The sequence below is a fragment of the Ornithorhynchus anatinus genome, chromosome 9 (assembly GCF_004115215.2).
Source record: "Ornithorhynchus anatinus isolate Pmale09 chromosome 9, mOrnAna1.pri.v4, whole genome shotgun sequence".
NCBI lineage: Eukaryota > Metazoa > Chordata > Mammalia > Monotremata > Ornithorhynchidae > Ornithorhynchus > Ornithorhynchus anatinus.
Window position 1 is genome coordinate 41,213,129 of NC_041736.1, and position 27,530 is coordinate 41,240,658.

General features: G+C 51.6%; 2 protein-coding genes and 1 long non-coding RNA gene across 3 annotated transcripts in view; 1 reads left to right on the forward strand and 2 right to left on the reverse strand.

The window, feature by feature from the left end:
* Positions 1–3,631: 3,631 nt before the first annotated feature.
* On the reverse strand, positions 3,632–14,683 carry GAREM2 (GRB2 associated regulator of MAPK1 subtype 2). Its single transcript, XM_029071806.1, has 6 exons — positions 14,384–14,683; positions 11,253–11,393; positions 8,527–8,657; positions 6,443–7,540; positions 5,362–5,519; positions 3,632–4,990 (listed from the first exon to the last, which is right to left on the reverse strand). The coding sequence occupies exons 1-6, from the start codon at positions 14,493–14,495 to the stop codon at positions 4,051–4,053; spliced, it is 2,580 nt and encodes an 859-aa protein (XP_028927639.1). The 5' UTR covers positions 14,496–14,683; the 3' UTR covers positions 3,632–4,050.
* LOC114814226 lies at positions 7,532–12,169 on the forward strand. The gene is made up of 3 exons (XR_003761982.2): positions 7,532–7,621; positions 9,452–9,562; positions 11,960–12,169. It is a non-coding gene; the product is annotated as an uncharacterized LOC114814226 (long non-coding RNA).
* A 9,444-nt stretch (positions 14,684–24,127) lies between the features above and the next one.
* RAB10 (RAB10, member RAS oncogene family) overlaps positions 24,128–27,530 on the reverse strand; it is a 47,845-nt gene continuing 44,442 nt past the window's right edge. The window contains exon 6 of the mRNA XM_003430587.4: positions 24,128–27,182. Coding sequence (XP_003430635.2) covers positions 27,099–27,182 — 84 coding nt within the window. The 3' untranslated portion in view covers positions 24,128–27,098. The remainder of the gene's footprint in view (positions 27,183–27,530) is intronic.

Consider the following 27,530-nt stretch of genomic DNA (forward strand, 5'->3'; position numbering starts at 1 on the left):
AATCAGGTTTGACAGAGACCATGGCCCACATGGACCTCAGTCTTAATCCCCATTTTACAGATGCGGAAACTGAGGCACAGAGAAGTTAAGTGACTTTCTCAGGGTCACACAGCAGACAAATAGTGCCACAATTAGAACCCAGGTCCTTTGACTTCCATGCCCCTACTCTATCCACTAGGCCGAGCTCCTCTCACTTAAGTCCAAAAGAGACAACCCAAATACCAAGTTACCCACCTGCTTCAGTATTCACTGAATCCCACTTATTCCATCCTTACCTGCCTGCTGAGTTTATATCATTTTGTGCTCATGCTCTGGGTTGGGAGTGAAGATTAGGGGCTCTGAAAGCCTTCCAGCCTCATATCCTTGCACCTGGGTTGGGGATGATGTGTGAGAGCAGCCCCGAGTCCGAGTAGCAGGCTTACTTACCAATAATGGGAAGAGCCTCAACCCACTTCGTAGCTGATGTGCTGTAGTTTTGTGAATCATAGGTGTTTTCACCACCCTTTCTGGATCTTCTTGAATGTGTACCAGGAATATAGCTGGGTTGTGGAAAGACAGGCCTTGTTTTCCCTACACTGTCTTGTTCCTGGGGGACTCCTAATTTGAGTCCCAGAGATTGCTTGACTTAAAGGCATCAACACTTCCAAAACCATCAGAAAACCTGAGTGACAGCAGCCCCTTGGAGAGCTTTGTGCCCAGGAAGGGAGAAAGATGCTGCTTTTCTGCTTGTTAAGGCCACTTACTGAGAGGAGCTTGAATTCCCCCCAGCTCCAGAGGTGAGAAGGCAATTTCTCGCTGCCCTTCTCATCCTACCTGCTGCTCAGCAGTGATTCTCACATAGGGACAACAGAGGCTTTCTGTGCACCCCCAGAGACTCAGACTGTGAATGTTTTCAACATTTCTGGGGTGTTTCTGATGGGTTTTGAAAATATGTAACCACCAAAACTGTGCAGTGCCTACAAATGTGACTGTAGCAGTATTTTCAGTATTTACAAGGTGACCTCCTTGTAATAATAATAATGATGTTGGTATTTGTTAAGCGCTTATTATGTGCAAAGCATTCATTCATTCATTCAATAGTATTTATTGAGCGCTTACTATGTGCAGAGCACTGTACTAAGCGCTTGGAATGAACAAGTCGGCAACAGATACAGTCCCTGCCGTTTGACGGGTTTACAGTCTAATTGGGGGAGATGGACAGACAAGAACAATGGCAATAAATAGAGTCAAGGGGAAGAACATCTCGTAAGCGCTACGGTGGATACAGGGTAATGAGGTTGTCCCACGTGAGGCTTGCAGTCTTAATCCCCATTTTACGGGTGAGGTAACTGAGGCACAGAGAAGTGAAGGGACTTGCCCACAGTCACACAGCTGACAAGTGGCTGAGCCGGGAATCTAGATGGATTCAGTCTCCCACCATTCCAGGACTGGAATACTGCAGGCAAGAGTTGTGGTTGGCTAGCAGGTGACAGAGGAGAGCTGACCCTCGCACACATCTCCCCCCTGCCACCCGGTAACATGGGGTGTGGATTTGATGGTCTCCAGGTTCGGAGGAGCAAAAGTCTGTATCCAAAACACTTTACCACAGTAAGAAGCACTTTGCTGCAGGAGTTAGGTACTAGCTTACTGGCAAAGGACAGCATTTATTGACTATCCGTGTGCAAAGCAGATGTTTGGGGAAATAAGCAAGTAATATAAAAGGATCCTGCCTTGGCAGAGTTAACGTGTCTCCTCTTGGCATCACCTGCTAAAGGAAACCTGGACCCAGGTGAGCTGGAGGCTTAAGCTTTCCTTAGAGATTTCAGCATAGCCGGCACAAAGATATAACCTGAGGGAGTACCTGAATAATCGGAGGAGATTTTAAGTGGGGGTGACAGCTGTTTGACAGCTGCAACCCAAAGCGGGTCCAGTGTTTTGAGATTGGGCAAGTACCAGGCAAGCTTGAGGTTCCTCTCCTAGTGGCAACAATCCCCAAGGAGTCTAACAGTGTTTGGCACATAGTAAGTGCTTAACAAATACCATAATTATTAAAGCATCCCAAGGATCCTAGGAGACCAGACTTCATCAGTTTTGATTTGTGGTAGAGGGAGCCTTAGGGATCCTGGACCAGATGCTTCTCTGATCTGATCTGACCACAGCATGAGAGAGGGAGGAGCCCGAGGCCCTGGAAACCTCAGGCGTGGACAAAGGGAATCCCAGCTCCACCACTTGTCCTATGTATAACCTTGGGCAGGTCACTTAAAAGTTCTGCCTTGGTATAATGTAAAATGGGCATAAGACTATGGGGATATGGTCTGGGTCTTGTATCTACCCCAGTGCTTAGTATAGTGCCTGGCACGCAGTAAACAGTTAAATACCATTTAGAAGAAAAAAAGAGGGAAGGTTCTTCTAGGATCAAGCTGAAGCACAGGGGCGTACTGGAACTAGACACCCAGAGGGATTCAAGAATCACCAGGCCTCGTGGCTATCTCACATCCTCTTGGTCAGCTCTCCTAGGGGTTGCACCTTCCAGGCTGTGATAGGATTGGAGTGAGAGAGGAACAGTGACTGGGGTCTGACTGCTAGCTGCTGGGTAAGTGACTCCAGACCTCTCAAAGCCTTTCCTTTGTTGGGTGCTAATAGCTTTAGAGAGCTGTCTGTCTAGAGGGGGAGGAAGTCCCTGTCCCATCCCAGGGGCTGCCTCAATTTCCTTGGCTGCAGCACTATCATGCCAGATCCAGACCCCACCAAGAGCACAGGAGAGTGTAAATCACACAAAAACAAATGAGAGTCCAGGTTTGAAAGAGAGAATTACCAAGTACCTCATGCCTCCCTGCCCCAGTACACACTGAATTCCAGTTGTCTCATCCTCATGTATCTGTAGCGTTTATTTCATAAATCTGTGAAGATCCAGGGGAAATAATCAAGAACAAAGCCAAATACCTTTACCCTGCTGCTCCTGTTTCTTTCCCGAGGCCTCCACTCACAAGCCGAGGTAGCGGGCTCAGAACACCGGCAGCCCCTGGCTCCTTCTGGACAATAAATATCCCAGCAGCCTGAGGGAGGCAGAGCCACCTAGCAACTCATTACAGCCAACTTCCTTGGGAGTAGCCCCAGCCAGGTGGGTGGGTGGTGGTGAGTGGATGGAGATTTTAGCTGTGATGGTGGTGGAAGGCTGAGGAAGGCAGGGTCACGGGACTCTTTCCAACTCATTGCCATCCATACCGCAGCCCAGGGCCCCAAACCTCTGCCTGAGCGGTCATCTAGGCCCGAGCGGCTGTAGAACAGCCTGATGGGGTCAGAGGGGCTGTCCCCCCCCGCACTAGGAAGTTGGGGAAAGAAGAGGGTTTCTCCCGAGCAGGGTACAAACAGCTCCTAGTCCCCCACCCATCTCTCAGCCCTGGCTTACGGATGAGTGTTGGAGGAAAAGGAGCTTCTGAGGATGTTGAGAAAGTAGAAGACTTGTATCTAGCCCGATGTCTGCCCAAGAGATAGAAAAGGGCCCAGAACAAGCAAAGGGAGCCTCTGCCCAGGCTTCCAGGGCTTGCCTAGTCAGTCATCATTGACAGTGGGCAAGTGCTCACATGGGGACAGTACATGCAGAGGGCTCTCATCTGATGATTGCCCCTCTTCACCCCTCCCTCCCCCCCAGCCTACTTCTGATCCCCACAGTTCACTGAAAGAAGGCAGGCGAGTAGTCTGTCACCCGTGAGAGGCTCTGCCTGCTGGGTTCGTGATCTGGCTCCCCCCACCCCGCAGTCCCAGCAGTGATTCTTAGACAGCTTCCCCTTGTCCAGAACCTAATTGGTCAAAGGAGAGCTGCATCCAGGAACCTGCTGCATCTCAGTCTGAGGAGGGACTGAGGGCTTCCAGCTCCCCAGCAGCTCTCCACTCCGTCGTGGAAATCCCCATGGAGGTAGTTGGTCAGAGGGTTGACTCCCTGGCATCCCCAGGAGCCTGTGAGAGCTGTTTCCTGGGTGGGTCCCGGGGAGCCTGGCTTCTTTGTGGGCAACCTGCCCTGCGCTCCGTGAGGCCACTGCTACCCCTGTCCCCGCTCCCCAGCCCCAGCCCTCAGATCTTGGGTCGCCAGCCCTTGATGAATTGCATGATCTTCTTGACCTGCAGCTTGGTGAGGCGGAAGTCATCGGCCAGGATGTCCTCACTGAGCTGCACGAAGATGCTGCCGTCGATGCGCTCACGGGCAAAGAAGCTGACCACGTCCTCCGAGAGGCCGATGAAACGCAGGCTGCGGGACACCTCCTCCAAGGATAACGCCGAAAGGTCGGCCGGAGGCTGCCACACGGAGGGGTCTCTGCCGGTCCGGCCTGATGCCGCCTCCCCTTGGGGTCCCGGGGTGTCAGCGGGCGGCACCTCCACAAGCCCCTGGGTGAGAAAGAGCCGAGGGACGGGCCCCTCCGCTCCCTGCAGGAGAGCGGGGGTCAAAGGGGCCGGGCCCCGACGCAGCAGCGGGCCCTCCGGCTCGAAGACCTTGGTGGGTCGGAGCGGTGGAAGGAGGGGCCCAGCCCCCCCGCCGATCCCCCTCGGCTCCTGGTACCTCTGCTCGGGCTCCGGGGGGCTACACCGCCCCACCTCAAAGGGGTCGAAGACCTCCAAGGATGGGTCTGCCCACTCGGAGCCTGATGAGGTGGGGCCGGAGGAGTAGGCGGGGCCGGCCGGGGCCGGACCCGGGGAGGAGAAGGTAGGACCAGCAAAAGGATTGAGGGCCCCAAAAGGGGCGAAGCGTTTCTGGGGCTGGGCGGGCTTGAACTGAGGTGGACAGCTGTGGTACGTCTTGACTGGGGTCTCGCCTCCCAGCAGCGGAGTGCAGCGGCCACTTTCCGGCTCGGCGAAGGTCCAGGGGGCCTGGCCAGGCTGGCTGGTGGAGGGCGGGCCCCCGGTCAGTGGGCGGCTGGGAGAGTCCCCGACCTTGCAGTCTCCCCAGGTGCAGGGGTAGCAGTACAGGGAGTAGGCATCTGGGGATGGGGAACAGCTGCCGCTTCTGGAGCCCGACCTGGGAGAGATAGAGGAGGAAAAGGAGACACCGACAGACACGAAGCCCAAGAGGAGACGGGGTGAGGGTTACATATGGAAAGAGAGGATGGACGGGTTGTCATGCTGTAGCAAGTCAAAGCTAGGGAACTGGGCTAACCCTAGCTTCAGGACCTGTCTCCGCTGTACTCCACAGGGACTGGGATCTACAAGCAGGAGCAGACACCCTGGCTTGAGATGGGGAGTCGGGGATCCCAAGTGATGCCCCAGTCTTGATTTTCATGTATGTCATGACCTCCCAACCACCCAGTCGGTGTTCCCCACACCCTCCCAAATGGGGCTTGGGAGCCAAGTGAGGGGGAGGGAAGGTGAAGGGGGTCCGGTCAAACTCACCCGTCATGGAGGCCTGAGGAGTAGTAAGAGAGGCTGGGGCTGGGGGAGTGGATGGGCTGCAGCTTGGGAAAGCGAGGGGGGACTGGAGGGCTCCCCAGGGGTCGGCTGCCTCGGGGGGGCACAGGTGGGGCGTTGAGCAGACGACATTCCTCCTTTACCTACAACGCACATGCATACACCACTATGGGTGGGGAGTGGGCCCATGAAGGAGCCCTCCCTCCATCCTCCTCTCCCACAGCCCATCAGAGAGAGCAGCGGCCTGAAACTTGGCACGCTGTACCCAGCCCAGCAGGCAGCATTTGTCTCTCGGGTCCCTGCCCTCCAGATGAGGCAAGAGGGATTCCAGGCACTGGGACTGACCCCAGACACAGGTGCAGTGAGATGAACAAATCCACTGGGAAGGGACATGGACACTCTCCTGTCCCCCCCGTCGTCCCCCCCCCCCCCCAGCAGGGTAGTCCACTTGCCTAGTGCCCCCCGACCTGTTCCTACTAGCCTCCGAACACTTGCCTGCGGCAGCAGAGACTCAAGAGTTCCCCCTAAGCCCCATTGCCCAGAAATTCTGTGGCAGGCAGCTTCCTAAAAGTAGGTGCAGTCATCTGCTTCACTGAGGAAAACAGGGTTGACTTGAAACACACACACTCTCCCTCCCACTCTTTCCATCCGTTTCTTGGTCAAACATTGACCGGATCCTGCATGATATACCCTGATACTCTTGTCCCCCAGGGTTCCCATGCCAACCTGCCACTGCAAGTCTCACCCCAGACACACTGTTCCAACACTCTTGACCCTGGACCCTCCTCCTCTGGCTCAGGAGCCCTCAGGCTTCCTGGCCTTGCCAGGGCCCAACCCAACAAGGACACACTTGAGGGGAGAAGCGAGGCTGAGCGAGATGAAGAAAGCGTAAGGAGCCCCAGGACTCCAGGATCCAAGGAGAGGGCCTCAGGGTGAGCAAGAGGCTCAGCACTCCAGGAGCCATTCCCAGACATCCCCCGGCCACCCAGGAGCCCAGGCTCCTCCCTCCCCCAACGGTGGCCCTAGTCACCCCAGCCTCTGACCCCCAAGAACCCCCGACACTCACCGCCTCTGACTTGGGGGGTACCGGGGGTGGGAGGGCCTCAAACTCCAGGCGAGGGGAGCCCCCCCGCAGCGGGGAGCCGGCCCCCGCAAAGGAGATGAGGTCAGGTTGGCCCAGCGCGGGGAGCTGCCTGACTCGGCCTTCGGCCACGGTCTCGGTCACCTGGTGGGTCCACAGCTCCTCGTAGGGGATCTCGGCCGGTGGGGGCAGCTCCGGGGGGCCGGTCCAGTCAGGGCTGGTGTACTCGCGCTCCCCGTCCCCCGCGGCGGGAAACAGGCAGAGGGAGAGCTGGGGCAAGGCCTGGACCCAAGCCTCCGGCTTGGGCCCCCGCAGGCAGAGCCGGGTCCTGCGGGGGCTGCCACACTCCTCCTCCAGGTCACCCGGGGCCTCCCTCACGGCCTTGGAGTACTCGTCGGGGTCGAAGCGCTCGCGGCAGTAAGAGGCGCTGTCCCGCACCAGCTGCTCCACCTGGGGGTCTCCGGAGAGGAGCCCCTGGGGCAGGGTGAAGCGGGGCATGTCCGCCAGGAGCAGGAAGTGAAGGGGGGCCGGCCCCTCCCGGCGCAGGGCCAGGCCCAGGACCACCGTCTTGGAAATGATGCTGACCAGCTTGTAGCAGTGGCCCTCGCGCACCGGGTGCAGGTCGTAGGGGTTGCGGGGGGGCCGGCTGGGCACCAGCACGTTGACCGGCAGCCGCACCCGCTCGATGATGGCCCGCACTGTGTGCTCGCCCTCCTGCATCTGCAGCTCCAGGGGGCTCCGCGTGCTGAAGCGCCCACGGCACTGGAAGGGCAAGCTCAGGCTCTCGTTGGTGCGGTGGTTCATGCAGATCAGACAGGGCATCTTGCCCTTGACGGGTTTGGAGCCCCCGCTGCCGGCTGCCCCGCCGACCCCCATGCCGCCCCCACCGACCCCCAAGCTGCTGCCGCCGCCCGCCAGGACCCCCGTGCGGCCCAGCTTGCGCAGCATGGTGGTGAAGCGGGAGCGCTCTTTGGCCGCCTTGGCGCACAGGATCTCCGCCTGGCCCATGAGGGTGAGCTCGTCTCCTGCGTGCAGGGTGAAATTGTACACTTCGCTGTCCTCACTGAACTCCCCGGACACCACCTGTGGGGGATAGGAGACAGGAAAGGCAGGAAGCGTCGGTCCTGGACCCAGCCCCGGAAAAGAGGGAACGTGGCGTCGAAGGTGAGCAACCCCTACTGCTGGGCCGCTTCCCCGGGGGACCCAGTGGGTAGTCGGCCCCCAAACCACCCCTGGCCGACAGGAGCCCTTCTGTCTGTGCCGGGAGGGAAATAGTATGGTCTGCTCTACTGCCTTTGACCCTAACCAGAAGCAGCGTGGTCCTGTGGATAGAGCACAGGCCTGGGAGTTAGAAGGACCTGGGTTCTAATCTCTGCTTTGCCACTTGTCTGCAGTGTGACCTTGAGCAAGTCACTTCACTTCTCTGGCCCTCAGTTACCTCATCGGTAAAATGGGCATTAAGACTGGAAGCCTTATAAGGGTAGAGGGACCCTGTCCAAAGTGATGAGCTTGTATCTACCTTGACACTTAGTACAGTGTCTGGCACTTAGCGCTTAACAGAGAAGCAGAGAGGCAGCATGGCATAATGGAAAGAGCATGGGTCTGGGAGTCAGAAGGTCATGGGTTCTACTCTTGGCTCCGCTGCTTCTCTGCTGTGTGACCTTGGGCAAGTCATTTTACTTCTCTAGGCCTCAGTACCCTCATCTGTAAAATGGGGATTGAGACTGTGAGCCCCACGTGGCAAAGGGACTATGTCCAACCTGATTTGCTTGTATCCACCCCAGCACTTAGTGCACTGCCTGATACATAGGTAAGTGCTTAACAAATACCATTATTATTATTAGTCATAACAAATACCATAAAAGGGTCCCCTGTGTGAGTGTGAGCTCCCCCATTCTGCCACAATTTAAACCCATTTTCCTCCTGCCTTCTATAGATCTCCCTGCTCGCCCTTCTCCCATTTCTTAGGGATGGGAAAAGGTGCGCGGTCCAATCAAGTCTTAGCTGCCCCTAGAAGATGAGGGGGATGACGGGAGGGAGAAGGGACCAGGTGTGTGGCAAGGACTGACCTTGACACTAAAGGTGATGGCCTCCATGACAAAGATGCGGTCGGGAAAGACGCTGGCCACCTCTTCCACGCTGCTGAAATACTGCACCGGCTCCCGCACATCCCGGGCCTGTTCCAAGAGCTTGAACTTCCCTGGGAAGGACAGGACTATTGGGTCAGCCTGCCTCACCCCGTGGTCCCCTGGTATTCTCATGACCCCATTCCCGAGCCAATCTGCACACCACAGCGGCCTGCGCTTCTAGGCATCATCCATAGGGCTGTGGTGGGCCAAAAACCAGCCCTGAGCCCCACCAGGCACAGAGACCAAGTGTTGGCCTGACACCCCACTTTATTACTGTTAATATAAAGCCAGGGCATCAAAGCACCATCCCAAGCTCATGTGCTTTCCTCTTCCCTTTCAGACAGTGGTGAAGCTGGAAATCACTCAGCCAATCAATTTATTGAGCACTTACTATGTGCAGAGTACTGTACAAAGCACTTGGAAGAGTACAATATAACAGACTTGGAACACACGTTCCCTGCCCACAGTGCTTACAGTCTAGAGGAGGGGGAAAGGAAAGATGTGGAGGTGGAATTCTCCAGCATTGTAGGTAGTCCAGTTAATGACTTCCAGAATGCTGAGGTATTTTAACTGAGTGGGAACCAAGCATGCTCTAGGCCTGGGCTTGGAAGTTCAAGAGTTTTAACAAGGCAAGAAACCTATGGGTCCTGTGAAAGTCAGCTTGAGTGGTTGACTTCCCCATCTAGACTGTAAACTCATTGTGGACAGGGAATGTGTTTATTCTAAGATGGTAGTTTCCCGAGCACTTAGTACAGTGCTTTGCACACAGTAAATGCTCAATAAATATCATTGAATGAATGAATGAATGAATGAGGTTGAGCTGAGGCCCCTCCCAATTCAGTGACATTTGTATCATTTCCCACAGTTGTCCAGGAGAGCCTACGGTAATCTGGGACCATCTCAGCTGGCCAAGAATGATCAGCACATCTGGTTTCCTCATCCAAGCAAGATTGATTCAGCAAGCCTGGATCCACCAGTAAGTCTGGGAGAGGAAGTGGGGGGGAAATCCATCCTCCAGCCCCAGGCCCTTTTTAATAATCAACAATGGCCACTGTGCACCAGCCCCTGCAGAGAAGCAGATCTCTGGAGGGTCAGGATGGGCACTGAACAGTTTGGGCTCAGAAACCTAGTGGTGGGCTCCTCGGGTACCACTGCAATCCCTGCCTGCCCGCTGTCCTCCTCCTGCAAAGATGGAGGACAAGTGGAGAGGAAGGCGCTGCCCTGGACAATGAATGACCTCTGAGGAACCGCCCAGTCCAGGGAGAAAGACTCCCCCCGACCCAGCAGGGAGTAGGGGGAGGAGGCAATACAGAATATTGAATGGGGGCGGGGGGGACCAGGGGGCTGATTCAGCAGAATCAGGAGAATCGATGTCACCACAGCACCCACCGCCCTCCTCCCTTCCTCCCTGCCCCCACCGACCAAACCCAACTTCCCCCACCGACCAGCTCATTCAGCGTAGGCAAGGGAGTCTGACGCTGCTCACACCTCTTCCCTTAATAGCTCTCCCCTCCCACAGACCCCAGTTCCTTCTCTGCTCCCCGGCTCCACTTGCCTCTAATTTCTTTCTACCCTAAATCCCCTCTCCCAGCTGCCCTTGGTCCTGCTGTGGGGGAATGCAGCCTCGGCCAGCCTCGGGCCCCCATCGCCTCCTCCCCACCAGCCCGAAGGCCTCCAAGAGGAGGCTGCTTCCACAGGGATGGGCCTGGAGGATGGGGGGCTTCTGCTGGGCTTCAGCAGCAGAGCCAGTGGCAGGACCCTGGAGTCCTGGCTCCGAGGCCAGCCCCAGGAAAAGAGAGGCGGATTGTCTGACCAAGACTCCGGCCCTCTCCAGCCGCCCCATCTCCCGGCCCTTCTCTCAAGGGGCTCAGTCACATGCTGGGGCTGGGGCCCTCCCAGCTCCGTTCCCCATTATTAATTCATCAGCAGGAATCAGTGTCAGACCGACTGCACTTAGTGCCCCATTAACCCCTACCCAGCCACCACAAGGAGCCGACCCCCTTCCCTCATCCCTTCCTCCTCTGGCCCTCCCTCCCTCCTGTCCTCCCTTTCCAGCTCAACCTGAACTCTCCCTCCCACCTCCCTCCGCCTCTTGCAGCATCCCCTTCCACCCCAGAGACACAGCTGGAGACAGGAAGGATGTCCAAACCCAGAGGCCCCCTGGGAGGTCTCCACATCCCCATGCTTGGAGCTGCAGATTGGGGGGAGGCTAGATCTGGATGGTAGCCATCAGTTCCATAATCCTGAACCTTTCTGGGTCCCTATGCAAAACCAGGGAAACCACTCCCCTCCCCTTCTGTACTTTACTGGGGGCCCTCTTTGCCTTCCATCTTGCCAACCCCACAGATGAGGTGTTGAGGTCCCAGGCCCGAGTTACAGAGTGAGGGACATGGAACTTTTCAAGCTGGGACCTGTGTGGTGGTGAGGAAGAGGCAGGACAAGGGCCAGGCAGCCCACAGAGGAGTTTGAAACCAGTGTCTGCACCCCCAGAACCCCACAATCTCAGCCACTCCCAGCTCCCAACCCCCACTACTGTGGGAAATGATCCCCAGAGTCAAAGCCCAGGTCCTCCTGGGTCCAGCTGGACACCCCCCCTTCCCCCCATGGGACTTAGGACCTAATCTAGGCCACTGCCTGGGACTTCCCGGACAGGACTGAGGTGGTACCTGGGTACTGCAGAGGGATGTCAATCTTGGGCCCAATGACATAGTGTCCTTCCTCCAGGCTATGTGCGGTGACTGTTGTCCACTGGCGGCACGAATGGATGAGCAGGATGTCCTGTTCTCTCACCCCGTCCACATACTCCCCTGGGCAACAGGAGACAGGCAGGCTCAGCCCACAGGCTCAAGGAAGCAGCGCCACAGCAGCACCGAGAGCCCAGGCGGACCCCTGAGGGGCTTGGGCTGAATGCCTCCTACCAATGTCACCCTCTGCCTGAGCCCTCTCTGAGCCAGGGACCACTTTGCCCCTTCAGTGACTCAGGAACTCAATTTTTCAACAATTCTCTGTCCAGGGCAGCTCCCTGACATTCACCCTCAGGCAGCAGAGACCATGGGGAGGGTGGAGGTGGCTTGTAGGGCCCCATTCGGGACTGGAGGGGGGAAACAAGAGGGGCTGGGTCACCAGATCGATGTGTAACTAGTGGGCCAAGGGCTTTTGAACTTTTTATGGTGCCCAAGGGAACTAGGAGCACATTACAAGAGAAGTCACACACAGAGACACAGACACATACACACTCACAAACACATTACAGAGCTGCTTTCTCCCACGTTGGCTCATTCATTAAGTGAAGGATCAGGGGAAGCATGGATATGCTGTTTGCCCTGGTTCCCGATGCCCGCGGTGCCAAGTAGTTTCATCTCTGTTGTTGCAGGCTGATCCTAGCTCCATCTCTGATTCTCCCAGTGGCCCCCAGCCGGCAGTGCCCCCCAGCAATGATGAGATCACTGTGACCCATTTCACTGGTCAGCCTCTCTTTCTCTCCCTCCCTCCCTCCTTCCTTCCCTCCCTCTCCCCAGCAGGGAAATCTTAGTCAACCCCACAGGAGTGACAGCTATGGAATTGACGGAACCTTCTTCTCACTCTACTAGCCCTGGGAAACCATCTGCTTTAATTTCAACTTCTCTACTCCTCCTCTTCTTCCTGTTCCTCCTCCTCCTCTTGCTCTTCCTTTTCTTTCTCTTTTTCCTCCATCTTCTCCCCCCCATTTTCCTAGCCAGGAGGAATCTGGAAGGGAGGAGAAAGAGTCTTGAGAGATTGGGGGGGGGGGGGGGGGAGAAAAGGAGAGAAGGAAGCCTTGGGGGAAGGGCCCAGGGAAAAAGGAAGGGATGTTGTTGAGGAAAGAGGGAGGAGGAGGAGGGGCTGGGCAGCAGGCTGCTCTCTAAACCCCAGCAACTGTTACCAGGGGAGCCAAGGGGCCTGAGAACTTGCAATCCTCCAGCTTCTGGCAGCAGCTGCAGGCCTGGTTGGGGGGGTGGGGAGGAGACCCGGACACCCCCTTCTCTGTCTTCTGCTCCTCGGCCCGCTCCCCCTCCCCCGGACAAGCAGCAGCCTCAGGCAGCAGCTTCACACGCCCCAGGCCTTTCCCCACAGGCCCCGGGCAGCTTTCCCTCCAGGAATCGCAAACGGACAAGTGGACGGACAGGCAGATGGACAGCTAGACCGAGCCTCCTCCAGACATCCAGGGCCCAGTCAATCATGCTCCACCCCAAGATGCCACCCGGGCACGGTCACCGTCTCACCCACCCATGGATGCGCTATCCCACATAGACACACACATGTTCTGCTCCCACAGTCCGCCTGGGACAGTGAGAATGTGCCCGCTGACACACTGCCCCCTTACAGGCCCCCGCAGTAGCACAGGTCCACACACTTACACCCACCCATCCTCTAATTCACACACACTACGCAACGCACACTTATGTGTACACACACACACAAGTGTACACACAACCTAAGTTCATCCATCCATCGCCTCCCCTCCCTCCTTGCCCGCTCCCTGCCCCATCGCCCCGCCAGACCTACATCCAGGGCCTGGCCAGGCTCATCTCCAGAGCTGAGCTGTGGCATGGGGGAGGGGCAGACAGAGGCCCGGAGGAGGAGTGGGTAGGTCTCCCTGCCCCCACCGGCCAGGCCCTGGCCCCATTAGCATTCTGGGCAGCAAGCGTGCCAACGCTGGCCAAACCCCTATTCTTCCTGAACACAAAACCCCAAGCCAGGCAGCCAGCTCCCCCCACTCCCTGATCCAGGCAGCCTACCCCCCCTTCCCCTCCCCCTCCCTAAACCAGCCAGACAGCCCCCCTATTCCCTTCCCTTCCCTAAGCCGGGGAGGAAGCCCCCAACCGACCCCTTCTCTGATCTAGGCAGACAGTCCCGTCCCCCCCCCCACCTCCTCCCCCTTCCTGATCCAGGCAGACAGCCCCCAACCCCTCCCCCTTCCTGATCCAGGCATATAGTCCCCCAACCTCTCCCCCTTCCTGATCCAGGCAGTATCCCCCATCCCCTCTCCCAGCGAAGCAGATGGGATAGGGCCCCCACAACACATCTTCTCCACACCAGGCAGCAGAGGGGAAGAGCACTGAGACAAAAAGGCCGCTCAGGAGAGGGAGAAGGAAAGGGAGGCTGTGGAATGGCAGAGCTGTCCAAGAGCTGTTTCTGGAAGTATTGGAACAGGGAAGAGAGCAATTGTGGAGGTGAGAGGCCACACACCCAAAACTTCAGGGATCAGGAGGTAGAGGGGAGGGGAAAGTGAGAATGGGAAAGTGGAGTGGATGGAGGCAGAGGAAGCTGAGAAAGGGAATGGACAGATTCCCAGGATAAAGGTAGGGGACAGAGGAGTAAAATAGGCTGAAAGGGAGAGAGATATAGGAGCTGTTCAGAGAGGGGCGTCGAACTGGAGAGAGGTGGAGAGTCCCAGGGATGGAGGAGCAGGAAAAAAGGGATGAGACGGAGAAAAAGGAAGCAGGAAAGATGGAGTGAACAGGAGAAGTGTGGGAACAGAGGGGAGCAGAAGTAGCTGGGGGAAGCTCCAGGTGTCCGTGCTAAGAGAGGCTGTCGGAAACTTTGCCCTGGTCCTCCGAGCCCTTCTTTTGCCCTCCCCTATCAGTTCAGTCCGGCCGGTTCCCTGCTCTCCCGCCCCCCGCCCCCCCCCCCCGCTACTGTTTCATCCTTCCCTCGCTCCCCCTCCCTCTCAATTCACCTCACACCCGCTTTGGTCCCCATCCCCAGCTTCTTCCCTGAACATTCTGACACGGGTTCTCCCAACCCTGCCCTCTCCCTCCCCCAACGCCCCTTTTACCTGGCCCAAGGCAAGCAAGAGTAGGCAGGCGGCAGCGACTGACGATGAGGTCCAAGGGAAACGCACCAGAGCTCCAGTGGAGCCCAGCCAGCCCGGCCACCAGCTTCTCCATTTCATCGCCCCGGAGGATGGGGGCTAATGGTTAGGGAGCGGGGCCAGCTGGCCACTCCAGGCGTTGGGCCCCTAACCTTCCCCTCTCTCCTTCGCTCCACTCAGGGTGTAAGTTGCTGGGGAGAAGCTCAGTGGACAGGCAGCCAGCCTCCCCCCCTCTGCCTCCAGTTCTAGGCTTCTGCTCCTAGCCTGGTCAGCACGCCTCTAGCCCTATCCTCTCCCAGAGACCCTGATGCCCATCCCCTAATTACTCTCCTATGGCTCCAAGCCCGCCCTCTCCTTTCACAGTCCAGCCCTCTCCTCTCCACTCTTCTGTCCATTCCCCCATCCCGGGCCCTCCTCCCCCTCCTCTTTCCCCTACTCCTCCTCCTACTCCAGTCTTCCATTCCTCCCTCCCCCCTCTTTTCTTTCCCTCTCTTGTAGTTCCACTGCCCTGCTGTCATTCTTTTCTTTATTTCTCCCCTCCAGCTCTGTTCTCCTGTCTTCGGGCCCCTCTTCAGTGCATTATTTTCCCCTCCCATTTCCCATTATCACCCTTTTCCCCTCCTGTTTTTTCCACTCCTCACTTAATAAGCCTTTCTTCCCTTCTTTTCTTTCCTTTCCCTCTTTTCTCTCCCTTCTCTTCCCCCTTATTCCCTCTTTTTCCTTACCCTCGCTCTTTCTCCCCAACCATTCTCTCTTCTTTCCTCAAGCAGATTTTCCCCTTCCAATCCCCTTTTCCTGTCCCCCCTTCATCTTCTACCTCACGGTTTTTGCTCCTTCCCTCTCCTCTCCTCTTTCTTCCCCTGTAGCTTCTCTTCTCTACCCAACCCAAGCAGGCTCTCTTCCTCTGAAACTCCATCTCCCTCTTCCTCTTCTTTCACTACCTCTTCCACCATTAGTTGCTGACCTCTTTTTTTCTTTCCTTTCCAGTTCTACTCTGCTTGTTGCTCTTCCGGTCTTCCACTCACAGGAATCATCTTCCCATTCCTTTTTTCCCAGTTTCCATTCATTCAGCTCCCTATCTCCCCATTCCCAACACCCTGCCTCTGTCCCCTGACTTGCTCATCACCCCAGCAAGGTCAGGGCCTCCCAGGTCACTGCCCCTTCCCCGAGCTCACTCGGAGAGATCAGATGACCAGAGGAGAAAATGGATTTTTGAGGAGGGAGCTAAGAGGAACTGGGAATAGCAAGGAGGAGAATAATAATAATAATGTTGGTATTTGTTAAGTGCTTACTATGTGCAGAGCACTGTTCTAAGCGCTGGGGGAGATACAGGGTCATCAGGTTGTCCCACGTGAGGCTCACAGTTAATCCCCATTTTACAGATGAGGGAACTGAGGCCCAGAGAAGTGAAGTGACTCACCCGCAGTCACACAGCTGACAAGTGGCAGAGCCGGGAGTCGAACTCATGACCTCTGACTCCGAAGCCCAGGCTCTTTCCACTGAGGAGAAACGAAGTGAACAACCCCCGGGAAAAATGGGCAAAAATGAGTGTACGAATAGAACGGAAAAATGAAGGACACAGACAGAGATGGAGGTAGAGAAACGGGTACAAAAACTGTGAGGAAGAGATATTTCAATATTGTGGGTGTTTATTTGAGTGAACACATGTGGGTATCCACATTCTAGGGAATGTATTTACCAACTCCTTTGCATTGTCCTCTCCCTAACGCTTAGTACAGTGCTCTCAAGTGAGATCTCCACGAATGCGATTGTTCATGTATTCATTCACTCGAGCGTATTTATTGAGCGTCTCCTGGGTGCGGAGCATCGTACAAACAGCGGGGCTGCGGCGCCCCTTGCCGAGGGCCGAGAGGTGGTGCAGGGAATGAAGCCTGGTCTGCCCTGCCCTCGTCTCCTTCCCAAACCTGGTCCCCCTGCTGCTGGCAAGGCGGCATCTGGGACCCAGGAGTCGCAGGCACCGGGATAAACAGAAGGGGGGAAAGTGGGAGAGAGAGAAAGGGACCACCCTGACTCTTCCCCTACTGACGGCTGGCCTCTTTCACTCTCTTCAGCTCACCCACCTCCCAGGGTGAACTGAATGTTTTGCCAAATAATAATGTTGGTATTTGTTAAGTGCTTACTATGTGCAGAGCACGGTTCTAAACACTGGGGCAATCAGGGTAATCAGGTTGTTCCACATGAGGCTCATAGTCTTCATCCCCATTTTACAGATGAGGGAACTGAGGCACAGAGAAGTGAAGTGATTTGCTCACAGTCACACAGCTGACAAGTGGCAGAGCGGGATTCGAACCCATGGCTTCTGACTCCCAAGCCCGGGCTCTTTCCACTGAGCCACGCTGCTGTGCCCGATTATCACCAATTTGACATTTGGGTAAGCGGGAAGAGGAAGAACAGGAGAAGGAGGAGGAGGATTTTACCTCACCTGTAAAATGGAGATTTTACAGGTGAGGTAACTGAGGCTCAGAGAATCATAATAATGATGGTATTTGTTAAGCGCTTACTATGTGCAAAACACCGTTCTAAGCGCTGGGGGGATACAGGGTGATCAGATTGTCCCACATGGGGCTCACAGTTTAAATCCCCATTTTACAAAGGCACTGAGGCACAAAGGCATTTTACTGAGGCACAGAAAAGTTAAGTGATTTGCCCAAAGTCACACAGCTGGCAAGCAGCAGAGCCAGGATTAGAACCCATGACCTCTGTCTCCCAAGTGAAGTGATCTGCCCAGGGTCGCACAGTAGACAAGTGGAAGAGTCAGGATTAGAAGCCAGGTCCTTCTGACTCTCAGGCCCGTGCTTTATCCACTAGACCACGATGCTTCCCTTCTCCTCCCTTTCCTTTTTTTCCCCTTCGTCTCTAGTCTGAATAGAGTTGAAGCCAGGGGACGATCTTTCCTCATGGGACCTGGGAGGCAAGAGAGCCCAGCTCTGGCATCCAGTGAGTCATAGAGAGGTGATGGCCATGGCAGAGGAGGCAGTATCTTTCCTTTCCTTCAATTTTCACTCTTTCTTTCTCTTTCCTCCTCCTTTCCTCTTTTCTCCCTTCTCTTTTTTTCCCTTCTTACCTTTCCTTTCTTACCTTCATTCCCCCCATTCCTCCCCTTCTTTCCTCCTCCCCTCTTTATTCCTCTCCCTCTCCTTCTTTCCCCCTTCCTCGTTTTCTCCCCCTTCTTCCCCTTCTCCCTCTCTTCTCTCTCTCCTCCTTTCTATTCTTTTTCCAGCTCCCTCAAAGCCCTCCCCCTCGATGCTCCGCCTGGCGCAAGGTAGCCCCCCCTTGCCCCCCGAGTATTTCCCTTCAAAATGAAAAGTTGACAACCTTGCGGGTTGGATGAAAAATTCCTTTAGCGGCATTGAAGAAAGTGCAGAGATGTAATTTACCACCAGAGGGATCAGCAGACCAGCCCGGAACAAAGCCTGTCCACACGCCCCGCCCAACTCCCCAGGCCTTGCCGGAAGAGGAGGAAGAAAAGGGAGGTGAGGAGAAATGGGAAGAGATAAGGAGCTGGAGAAATGAACACCAGGATGTCACTTGACAACAAAAGTAAGAGCAGTTGTAATAATAATAATAATGACGGTCTTTGTTAAGCGCTTACTGTGGGCCAAGCGGTGTTCTAAGCTCAGGTGTAAATTCAGGATAATCAGGTGGTTCTACGTGGGGCTCACACATTTCATCCCCGTTTTACAGAGATAGTATTCATTCATTCGAATGTATTGAGCGCTTACTGTGTAAGGAGCACTGGACTAAGCGCTTGGAATATAGTAGTGGTAATAGTCATGGTAGTAACAGCTGCATTCATTAGGCACTCATTAATTGCAGTGTTCTCTGCTAGTCACTTGGGAAGTACAGAAGAGGCACCCTGTGATAAGGGAGCAAGCCCCGGCCTTTGGGGGCCCACCTGACTCCCAGCCCTTTCTCAAGAAGGGAAAATTGACCTGCCCTGAGCAGGGGCAGGGACATTGCTCTCTTCTCGCCCCTTGTTTGGTGCAGGGGGGCTGGGGAGGGGGATCTCCTGGCCTTGGAGTTCTGGAGTTTTAAAAGTGGGTTCATATCCGCCAGGGCCAATCGATCAATGGGACGGGGTGAGGAATCAATTTTGGTCAAAACCTGCAGAGAAAAGGTTTCCCGTGGAGAGCGGAAGGCTGAGAGGGAAACTGATTGTAGTCTGTGAAACTGTGGTGGGAGAGGGCATGGCAAACAGGGAATTGTTACCCCCTATATTCAGAAACTCCCCTCTCAGGATAGCACCTGGACCGTTTCCAGCACTCTACCTGTCTCGGCTACCGCAGGGAAGACTCAAACAGAGGCATACCCCTTCCATTCCTAGCAGGCAATCTGCTACCAGTCAAAACTCACTTGTGCTGGGCAGTAGCGGTTTGGGAGAGAGTCGAGGGCGGATTGGAATCCAGGTCCTCTGACTCCCACATGGTAAGCATGTGGAATTTGTTTCTAAAGAATTTATGGAGGCCAGGAAATACCCATGGGTTGGAGTGGGCTTGAATAAATTAAGGCAAGAGGCCCCTAATGTGTTGCTAGGGGGAATGTTAGGAATATTAGAAGTTTTAAAGATGTCAGAAAGCTTGAGAAGGTGAAATTGATTCATGGATGATAAATCTCCCCTGGATTATTTGAGGGGGAGGTTATGTGTGCGCTGGCGGGGCGGCGGATGTTTATTAATAATAATAATAATAATGTTGGTATTTGTTAAGCACTTACTATGTGCAGATCACTGTTCTAAGCACTGGGGTAGATACAGGATCATCAGATTGTCCCACATGAGGCTCACAGTCTTAATCCCCATTTTATAGATGAGGGAACTGAGACACAGAGAAGTTAAGTGACTTGCCCACAGTCACACAGCTGACAAGTGGTAGAGCCGGGATTCAAGCCCATGACCTCTGACTCCCAAGCCTGGGCTCTTTCCACTGAGCCCCACTGCTGTGAGGGTGGCTGTCAGGAAGACAGCCATCACTTTTGGCTCCTTCAGGCCTCCTTAGGGCCACTGCCAAACTCAGAATACGTTAGAACCTTGGTCTGAGCCAGGAAAGCATAGGCTTTCATTCTTATTTTGAGCTCAACTACTTCCCCTGCTGTGCACAAGCATGACCTGGGACCTAAGAGTAAAGGTGTCAATGCCAGGAAGTGAAACTCACCGCTGCCAGGAAGGATAACTGAGTCTTCCTGAGACCCTGGTGACTGAGAGCAGTTGGGGAGTGGAGGCCTTTAAGGAGCCTTTCAGGACCTTATCTTCAGGGGGTTTTTAATCTTTCCTTCTTTTTCCTGGGATTCCTGTTGAAGCAACCTACCCAAGTGGCCAGGAAGGGAACCTGCTGCCCTGGGTCTATTGAATGAAGGCAGACAAACCCATAAAGCTGACAGGAGAGGGAATGAAGTAGGCCCAGGGGGCATGGGATAGTGGGAGGGAAAGTGGCCTAGGGCAGAAAGGGGAGCTGAGCCCTCTTCTGATGCCTGGAATTTGTTTGCTTTCTTTCCCTCACTGAGGAACAAAGTTCTGGTTCCATCTGGGCTCCTAATGAGTTCAAGTTAAAGCAGATCCAGCTAGAGCCCTCTGAGGAGTCACACAAGAGGGTATGGAAACCCAGTGCCGTAGTAGGCCTGAGGAGACGGTGGGGTGGGGGCAGGGCTGGGATTAGAAGTCAGGTCCTCTGACTCCAAGACCCATGCTCTTTCCACTGGGCCAAACTGCTTCTCCGTGATGGTCCATCTGCCACTCCTGGGGCAGTGCTTGTTGGTCACACCTTGTCTCTGCTGGGCCGGAGGAGTGCAGGATGCGGGAGGGCAGAATTAACAATTTAAAGTGTTAGGCAAATAGCTTCTTGGAAAGGATTCGTATTTAATTTGTGATGTTTCTGAGGACAGAGAGAAGTTGGGGACCCCGGATAGCCATCCCACCACCATCAGCCCCACGGCACTTATGTACATATCTGTAATTTATTTTAATGTTTGTCATCAGCTCTAGATTGTATACTCCTGTGGGCAGGGACCGTGACTACCAATTCTATTGTCTCGTACTCTCCCAAGTACTTAGTACAGTGCTCTTCACACAGTAAGAGCTCAGTAAATAGGATTGATTGATTGATTGAATTATTTAGGTAATGTCAAGGGAGCAGCACTACGTAGAGTCAAACCTGGAAAGCAACCTGGCCTAATGGAAAGAACTTGAGTCTGGGAGTCAGGACACCAGGGTCTTATCTGTTATCTGCTTATCTGTTGTGTGATGGTGAACAATCACCTAACTTCTCTGTGCTTCAGTTTCCTCATCTGTAAAATGGGAATTGAATACTTGTTCTCCTCCCTTACCTTTAAACTGTGAATTCCATGTGGGATAGAAACTCTATCCCACTTGATTTCTTGTATATTATAGTGCTTGGCACTTATTAAGCATTTAATAATAATGATAATAATGATAGTATTTGTTAAGTGCTATGTGCCAAGCGCTGTTCTAAGCAGTGAATTTAATAAATGCCACCATCATCTGCAATAGACATGCCATATTCACCCTCCTAATTATAAATCTTTTTGTGGAAATTCCCTCTAGACTGTAAGCTAGTTATGGACAGGGACGGTGTCTGCTAAATCTGTTAAATTGTACTCTCAAACAGTACAGTGCTCTGCACATAGAAAGTGCTCAATTGATTGATTGGAGCCAAGTTGAAATACTGGCCTCAGCTTTGCAGTCATCTCTCTCTCCCATATTTGAGGGGTGGGGTGGATGGGCTCAAACCATCCAGTTTGCATGATCCAGCTCTTTTTTCCTTTTCCTTTCCTTCTGGCTACTTTCCTTGACTGTTGCTTAAGTGGCCCTTCCCCGGCAGCCTTGGGGTAGGGAGACGGGACGATTTTGCTTCTTGTGTTAAGGGGGTGGTGTGGTGGGGTGCAAGGAGCAGGTGGGGAGAGAACTGGTTGAAGTCAAAGTGAGAATAGGCTAAAATGACGATCTGTATTATTTAAAATTTTAATTCCCCTTTTTCCCAATTACCAGGGATAAGGGACAGTCGATAGTAAAAACAAAAGTAGACTTGGCCTACTGGCCTCAGGAAGTTGACGGGGCAAAGAAGAAATGAAATTGGACTTCTCTTGTCGGGATTATTGGATTCCCTCTCGAGGTGGATAGGTGAATGACTATCTGCAGAGTCAGTTGTAACTGTTGTCAGGTTGATGAGACAGGTGAAACTTCCCATGATAGCCTTTCTGGGGACCAAGATCATGATGAAAAGACCATACCCTCAGGGTGGTGTAAAACAGGCTCCCTGTCCCTTGGACTGAGAGAGAAACTAGCAGGAGGAACTTTCTCTGCTCTGGAAATACCCCTCTTGGAAGTCCCCACCACAAGGGACCCATGGTCAGGGAAGCATGGCCTCCTGGTCCCGCTCACTTCCTTGGTCACAAATCTCAGCTGCAATTCAGAAACTGTGTGTTGGGGGGAAGGGGGGTCAAAGCCTCCCCCACCCAACGTAGCCTACTCCCAAGCCCAACAGAATACATAGGCCAGGAACACTCTGGCGGTGGGCAGGAGAGAAACTGAAGGCTTCTCCAGCATGTTCTAGGCTTGGAGGAAAATAACGACACCAACTAAAACTGGTCACCCATTCAAGCCCTCCATCTCTCCTCCCACTCTTCCCTTTCTCTCCCCTACTAATCTTTGACCACTGTCCTAGCCCCCATCAAAGTCCTGCTCGCTGACATTGTATCTGCAGAAAGTGAACAGAGATAGACTACTCGTGTTTTCTACATGCAAAGAATGCTTAATGACACTTTTCCCCACTTTGTAACATGGACTGTTTTTTAAATGTTTGGAACTGATGAAAACAGGCATGAATCAGACAATAGAGGCAAGACAGGTAGATTTTAAACTATTGTTGATCTCGTGGCACGGATTGGAACGGAAAGTGAGGTTGAACAGATGGACCCAGACAGATGTTTTCACCTGTGGGAAGACAAGCCAGTCTGGTCTGGAACACTGGCCTTAACCAAGTGAGTTCAGTCAGATTCACTATGGGATTCTTTGGGGCTCAAGGAGCAAACCATCTAAGCTGGTAAAAGTTCCAAACTATAGCTTTATTGTCACTGGGCTTTTTCTTCGATTCTGAATGAAGGTGAATTTTTATCCTGGTCATTTTGTGGTTTTCAAGCCTATTCAGTCACTTCACTGCAGCCTGTGCCCATCAAACCAGTCAGGGTGCTAGGCAGGATTTCTTCCTCAAGCCTGGGCCCTGCATGCTTGATGCATCACCAATTTCTTTTCTATTAATGGGCCAGCTTGTTAAGTACTCACTTATGAGCCAAACACTGAACTAAGCACTAGGGTACATAGACAATCAGGGCAGACTCAGTCCCCATCTTACATGGGGCTCACAGTCTAGGGGAGAACAGGAATCGAATTCCCCAATTTACAGATGAGGAAACAGAGAGAAGTTAAGTGACTTGTCCAAGCTTACACAGCACGTAAGTGGCGTTGACCGGCTCACTCAGGTGATATTTTGTAAAATCCAGTGTGCAATGCTCATCCCAAGCCATTTACAACCTTCCGTCACAAAACTTGAATCTGGGAATGGGTCTCTAGGTTGGGTTTACCACAATGTTGCTATCAATTGCACTGAGGTCACATGATACAGTAGGTCCTGGAGGCAAGTTGGTGGCTGCGATGTTATAATTAACGGGAACCAATAGCTGTGGGCCTTGGGGACTGGGATGCCTGGGGTAAAGAGATAATAATAATACAGCAGCAACCAAGACAACAGTTGGCATGGAGAGCTGAACTTTTATTAACATCAATGACATGGTCTGTGGACATCAGTGATAGCAGGGTAAAATGTCAAAGCTATGGCTAAGTTTTTCTAAAGGTCTGTTAACAGAAGGACAAGTCTCTAAGTAAATGGTCCTGAAAGGGAAGATTTAGGATATTACCCTGGAGGTTTATTTTGATTCACTTTACTTACAGACCAATCTCCTCCCCTTCCCCTTAGTGAAATCTGAAATAAGAGTAGCAGATTAACAGAAACATCACCGGCATCTACGGGGCTGTGGCTTCCATCTCTAAAGCCAGTAGTTGGTGCAGATAAAAAGCATCTTACAGCTGTTATACCCAAAGGCTATGAGGTTTGTTTCTCTGCTCCACGGGTTGTAGTTTATTCCAGATTATCCCTGATGGGAAGTCCTGATGTCAAGGCCCTGGAATGTGATTGAACTGGGAAGAAACTTTTGTTTTCTTCCTCCACCCAAGACAGATGTATACACACAGTTCAGAAAACGATATGGAACACAAGCAGCATTTTTTGGCTCCAAATAGGAGGGCCCCCTGTCCTAGTCTTGTCTCTACAACTGCAGGGCAAGCAGGCGCCTAACCTTATCTGGTCAAATTATCAGTGCCTTAGATTGGGATAAGAAAGATTTGAAATCCAGGCTGCACAAAGAGGTGTTGCTTTTGTCATTTGCCTCTCAGGAGGGGTAGGTGCTTTTGGTAGGAACATAAACTAGCTGCCTCTATCAGACTACTGTGATTTTTTTTTTAAATTAGCAGGGTAGCACACTGAAGATGAGTCAGGAAATTCTTTGATATAGTGACTGTAGAAGCCATGTCTGGCTCTGAGTGAAGTGTTTCCTATGTGCTTCATCCAATAGAGAAATAACAAATATGACTCTAAAATCAAATCAGTCACCCTGAAGTAGTTTTAAAAGAAATTCCTTTATTTGATTTGCTTTTAAAGGCATAGTATGCTGTTTTCCAAATGCCAGATAGTTGTACTAGAGGATCGTGTTTAGGTATGTGTGCTTCTTTTTTAGCTTAAGACCTTGGAAGAAAAATCCCACTCATGGCTCTTCTGGTGCATCTGGGTTAAAACAGAATTCTCAGGAACCACCTAATTATCTGAGGTGAAACCATACACACCAGGCCTAACCTGCTAACAGTAATGCGACTATTTGACTCATCTTAGAGGGCAGGGAAGGCTTTAAAGTTCAAAGTGTCTTCATTTCAAAAGAAAAATGAATATTTCTCTAAGAAACTTGGTGGAGAGCTAGATGTAAACAAGTCAATAATGTTTCCTAGTAATTCCTCCCTCCCCCTCCAAAAAATATTTAGCTTACTGATTGTACTTCATTATTTTATAAAAGCATTAAGCAGAATTATTTTACTTTCCCAGCAAGATGGGCCAGCATTTTCTACTCCACAAATAAATGACAGCCAAACCACACAGTTGGAAATCAAGATTTTGTTTTTATATATGAACAGAAGTAGACCATCTAGAAATATTTCAGTTTATTTAAATTGTAAGTAGAATATGAAACCGAATCTGTAACTAGTTTAGTACCAGAGAATGGACTTAACTGCTGGGTGCTTAATGAAAACAGTTTCTACACAGGATCCCAAAAGACTTACAAAGAATGGGTTAAGCCCTAATATTAAGCAAATAAAAAGCTCACGCTTTTAAACAAGGATTATACAAAAATTGATTTATACTCCATTTTCCCTTTTTCGATAGTTAGAAAGTGCAGATTTAACAAAAGGTAGCCATATCTTGTCTATTTACAATGCCGATTATATTTATTATGCAAAGAATGAAACTGTCAGTCGTCACCTAGAGTCCCAGTTTTTAGCTCTTGCCTTATGTCACATGACCAATATCTGAATAACTTCTAACCATGAGAGAGAGAGAAAGAGAGAGTGAGAGAGAAAGAGAGAGAGGAGAGAGAGAGAAGCAACATATACCAGTAAATTTACTACACTGACAGCAGGTCAAAACTGGAACTCTGAGGAAGTTGAACACTGTCATTTCATTAACATGAAATAAAAAAAAAAAGTCTAGGATTATTTGGCGACACTGCTTTGGGGAAAAAAGGATGATAAAAAAACAAAGTGAGAAAAATTGAAAGATCCACCTCCCAGACACTGAAAGGTAGATTTCAGGGTATTTGAGAAAACTCATTGGTTTTCACTGGGGGGCAAAACAAAAATAAATCATCTTCCAACGTTGTTTGTGAAAGCCAAGAGGGCATTAAAATGCTACCCACGACAGGGGGGAAAAAAGGCTCGTTTCACTGGGAGCTGCTGTCCTACAACTCAGCCTCTGCTAGAAATGAATCATTCATTCAATTATTCCAACAAAGGTGTCATCTAAGAAGGCCAGCAGCAGAGCTAACTTAACCTAGTCTCTTCTAATGATGATGCAAAGCAGCAAACTGGATGAGAGGAAACAGAGAGAAGGGCTAGAGACAGTGCTAGTAATCATATCTTTGCATGTAATGCCTTTTTTGCTGTCAGTTTTTCATATCCAATTTTCCAAAAGGTTCTAGAGGTAAAAGGTTCAAAGTTGGTTACTCTCCAATAAGCTGAAGTACAATGAAAAAAGGTAGAGATTCTAACCTTTGAACACTGAAAAACATTATTTTAGGGTGACAAAAAAATCCCAGTACCAACAGGCAGCATCGCCATTTCCCAACCCCCCCAAAATTTGCTAAATCTTTTTGCTGGGCTACCAAATAACCTGCTGGAGCGGCTAACAAAAATGGAGGCCTCTGAAATTCACATTAATTGATGCTGTATTTGGGGGAATTGAATGTTCTATACATATAGTTAGAAAGACAACCACATCACCCTCCATAGAAAACACTAGTGCATGCAAAGAACTCTTCCCTACCTTAAAACCAATGGATATGCAGGAGATGAGGGAAAGGGGAAAAGAGCAAGTGAGGTGGGGTCTGGAAGAGAACATATGAGGGAAAGATTGACATTTGCTTGTGGGAAGTTAGTCGGTATTTAATAATGTTACTGTGTAAGATAAATCAGTGCTTTGCATTAAGTTTGGCAAACATCCGTTTGCCACCTCCCCCCCCCCCTTTTTTTTTTTAAACAACTCACACCATGATTAAAAGCAAATAAAGCAGCATGCAGGCAAAGGGGGAAAAAGTGGCCAATGAAAAATGAAATGGTGGCAGAACAGTTCTAAATCACAAGGCCATTCTAAGAGGAGACCCCAGCAAATGAAAGTTAACATTTCTGCACCACCCATTGTCTTCAATTCACTACACTGACAATCACAGCCAAGCAAACCACAGAAGTTTTAATATTTAAAAATGGTCACGTTTGGATTATACGTCTCCTGCACATGCTTCCACCAGAACAAAATAAAGAAAAAACCAAAAAAAAACCCCAAAAACCAAAAGATCCTCTCCACATAAGGCACAGGACAAAATTAACCCACTGACATACTCAAAATGAAAATGAGTGTGTTCCTGGCTTTTTTTTTTTTTGCGCTAATACATGTTGATAGATTATGGTGACTCAAGCACATTATCTATAACAGAAAATTCCACTGTTGTACAAAATAAATTGTTAATTCTAACTTTTATTCTTATACAATTTGCAGAAGAGTTGAAATGATTGCTATCGGTTTTAATGTTCATGGGAACTGGACTATAATACAACCAAAACATAGTGGTAAGACATGATTTTTTCTATACATTTTTCTGTTTGGAGAAAATTATATCAGCAAGCCATTATAGGTGAAAGAACAAAGGGAGGGTGAGACTTAAGGTGAGGGCTGAAAACACCTGTTTAGGTTAAAAATGGGCAGAGTGGTTTATTTTGCAGCAAGAAGAGAAAAAGGGTTGGTGGATGGCAATTGATGGAACAGGAGAACACTCAGCAACATTTGCTCTTCCAGCCTGTCACTCCCCCTCCACTGCTGATATCTACATTTTCACTGTTGGGCTCTTTTACTGGGGTCTGGAAAAAACACATATTTATGAATTAGCTGGTGAATAAACACTGCCATCAATCAACTTCAAGGTGAATACACTATTTGGAAATTCAGCACATGGTAAGCCTTTTAGTTCAAGTAGCTACCCAACCCGTGATGACAGAGGCTCTTCGAGGACTTGGCAGCATCCCTAGAATCTGCAAATAGTTTTAAGCTTTACTTGGTTCAGATTCTGTGTGTGTGTATAGTATTTAATAATGTTGGTATTTGTTAAGCGCTTACTATGTGCCGAGCACTGTTCTAAGCGCTGGGATAGACAGAGGGGAATCAGCTTGTCCCACGTGGGGCTCACAGTCTTAATCCCCATTTTACAG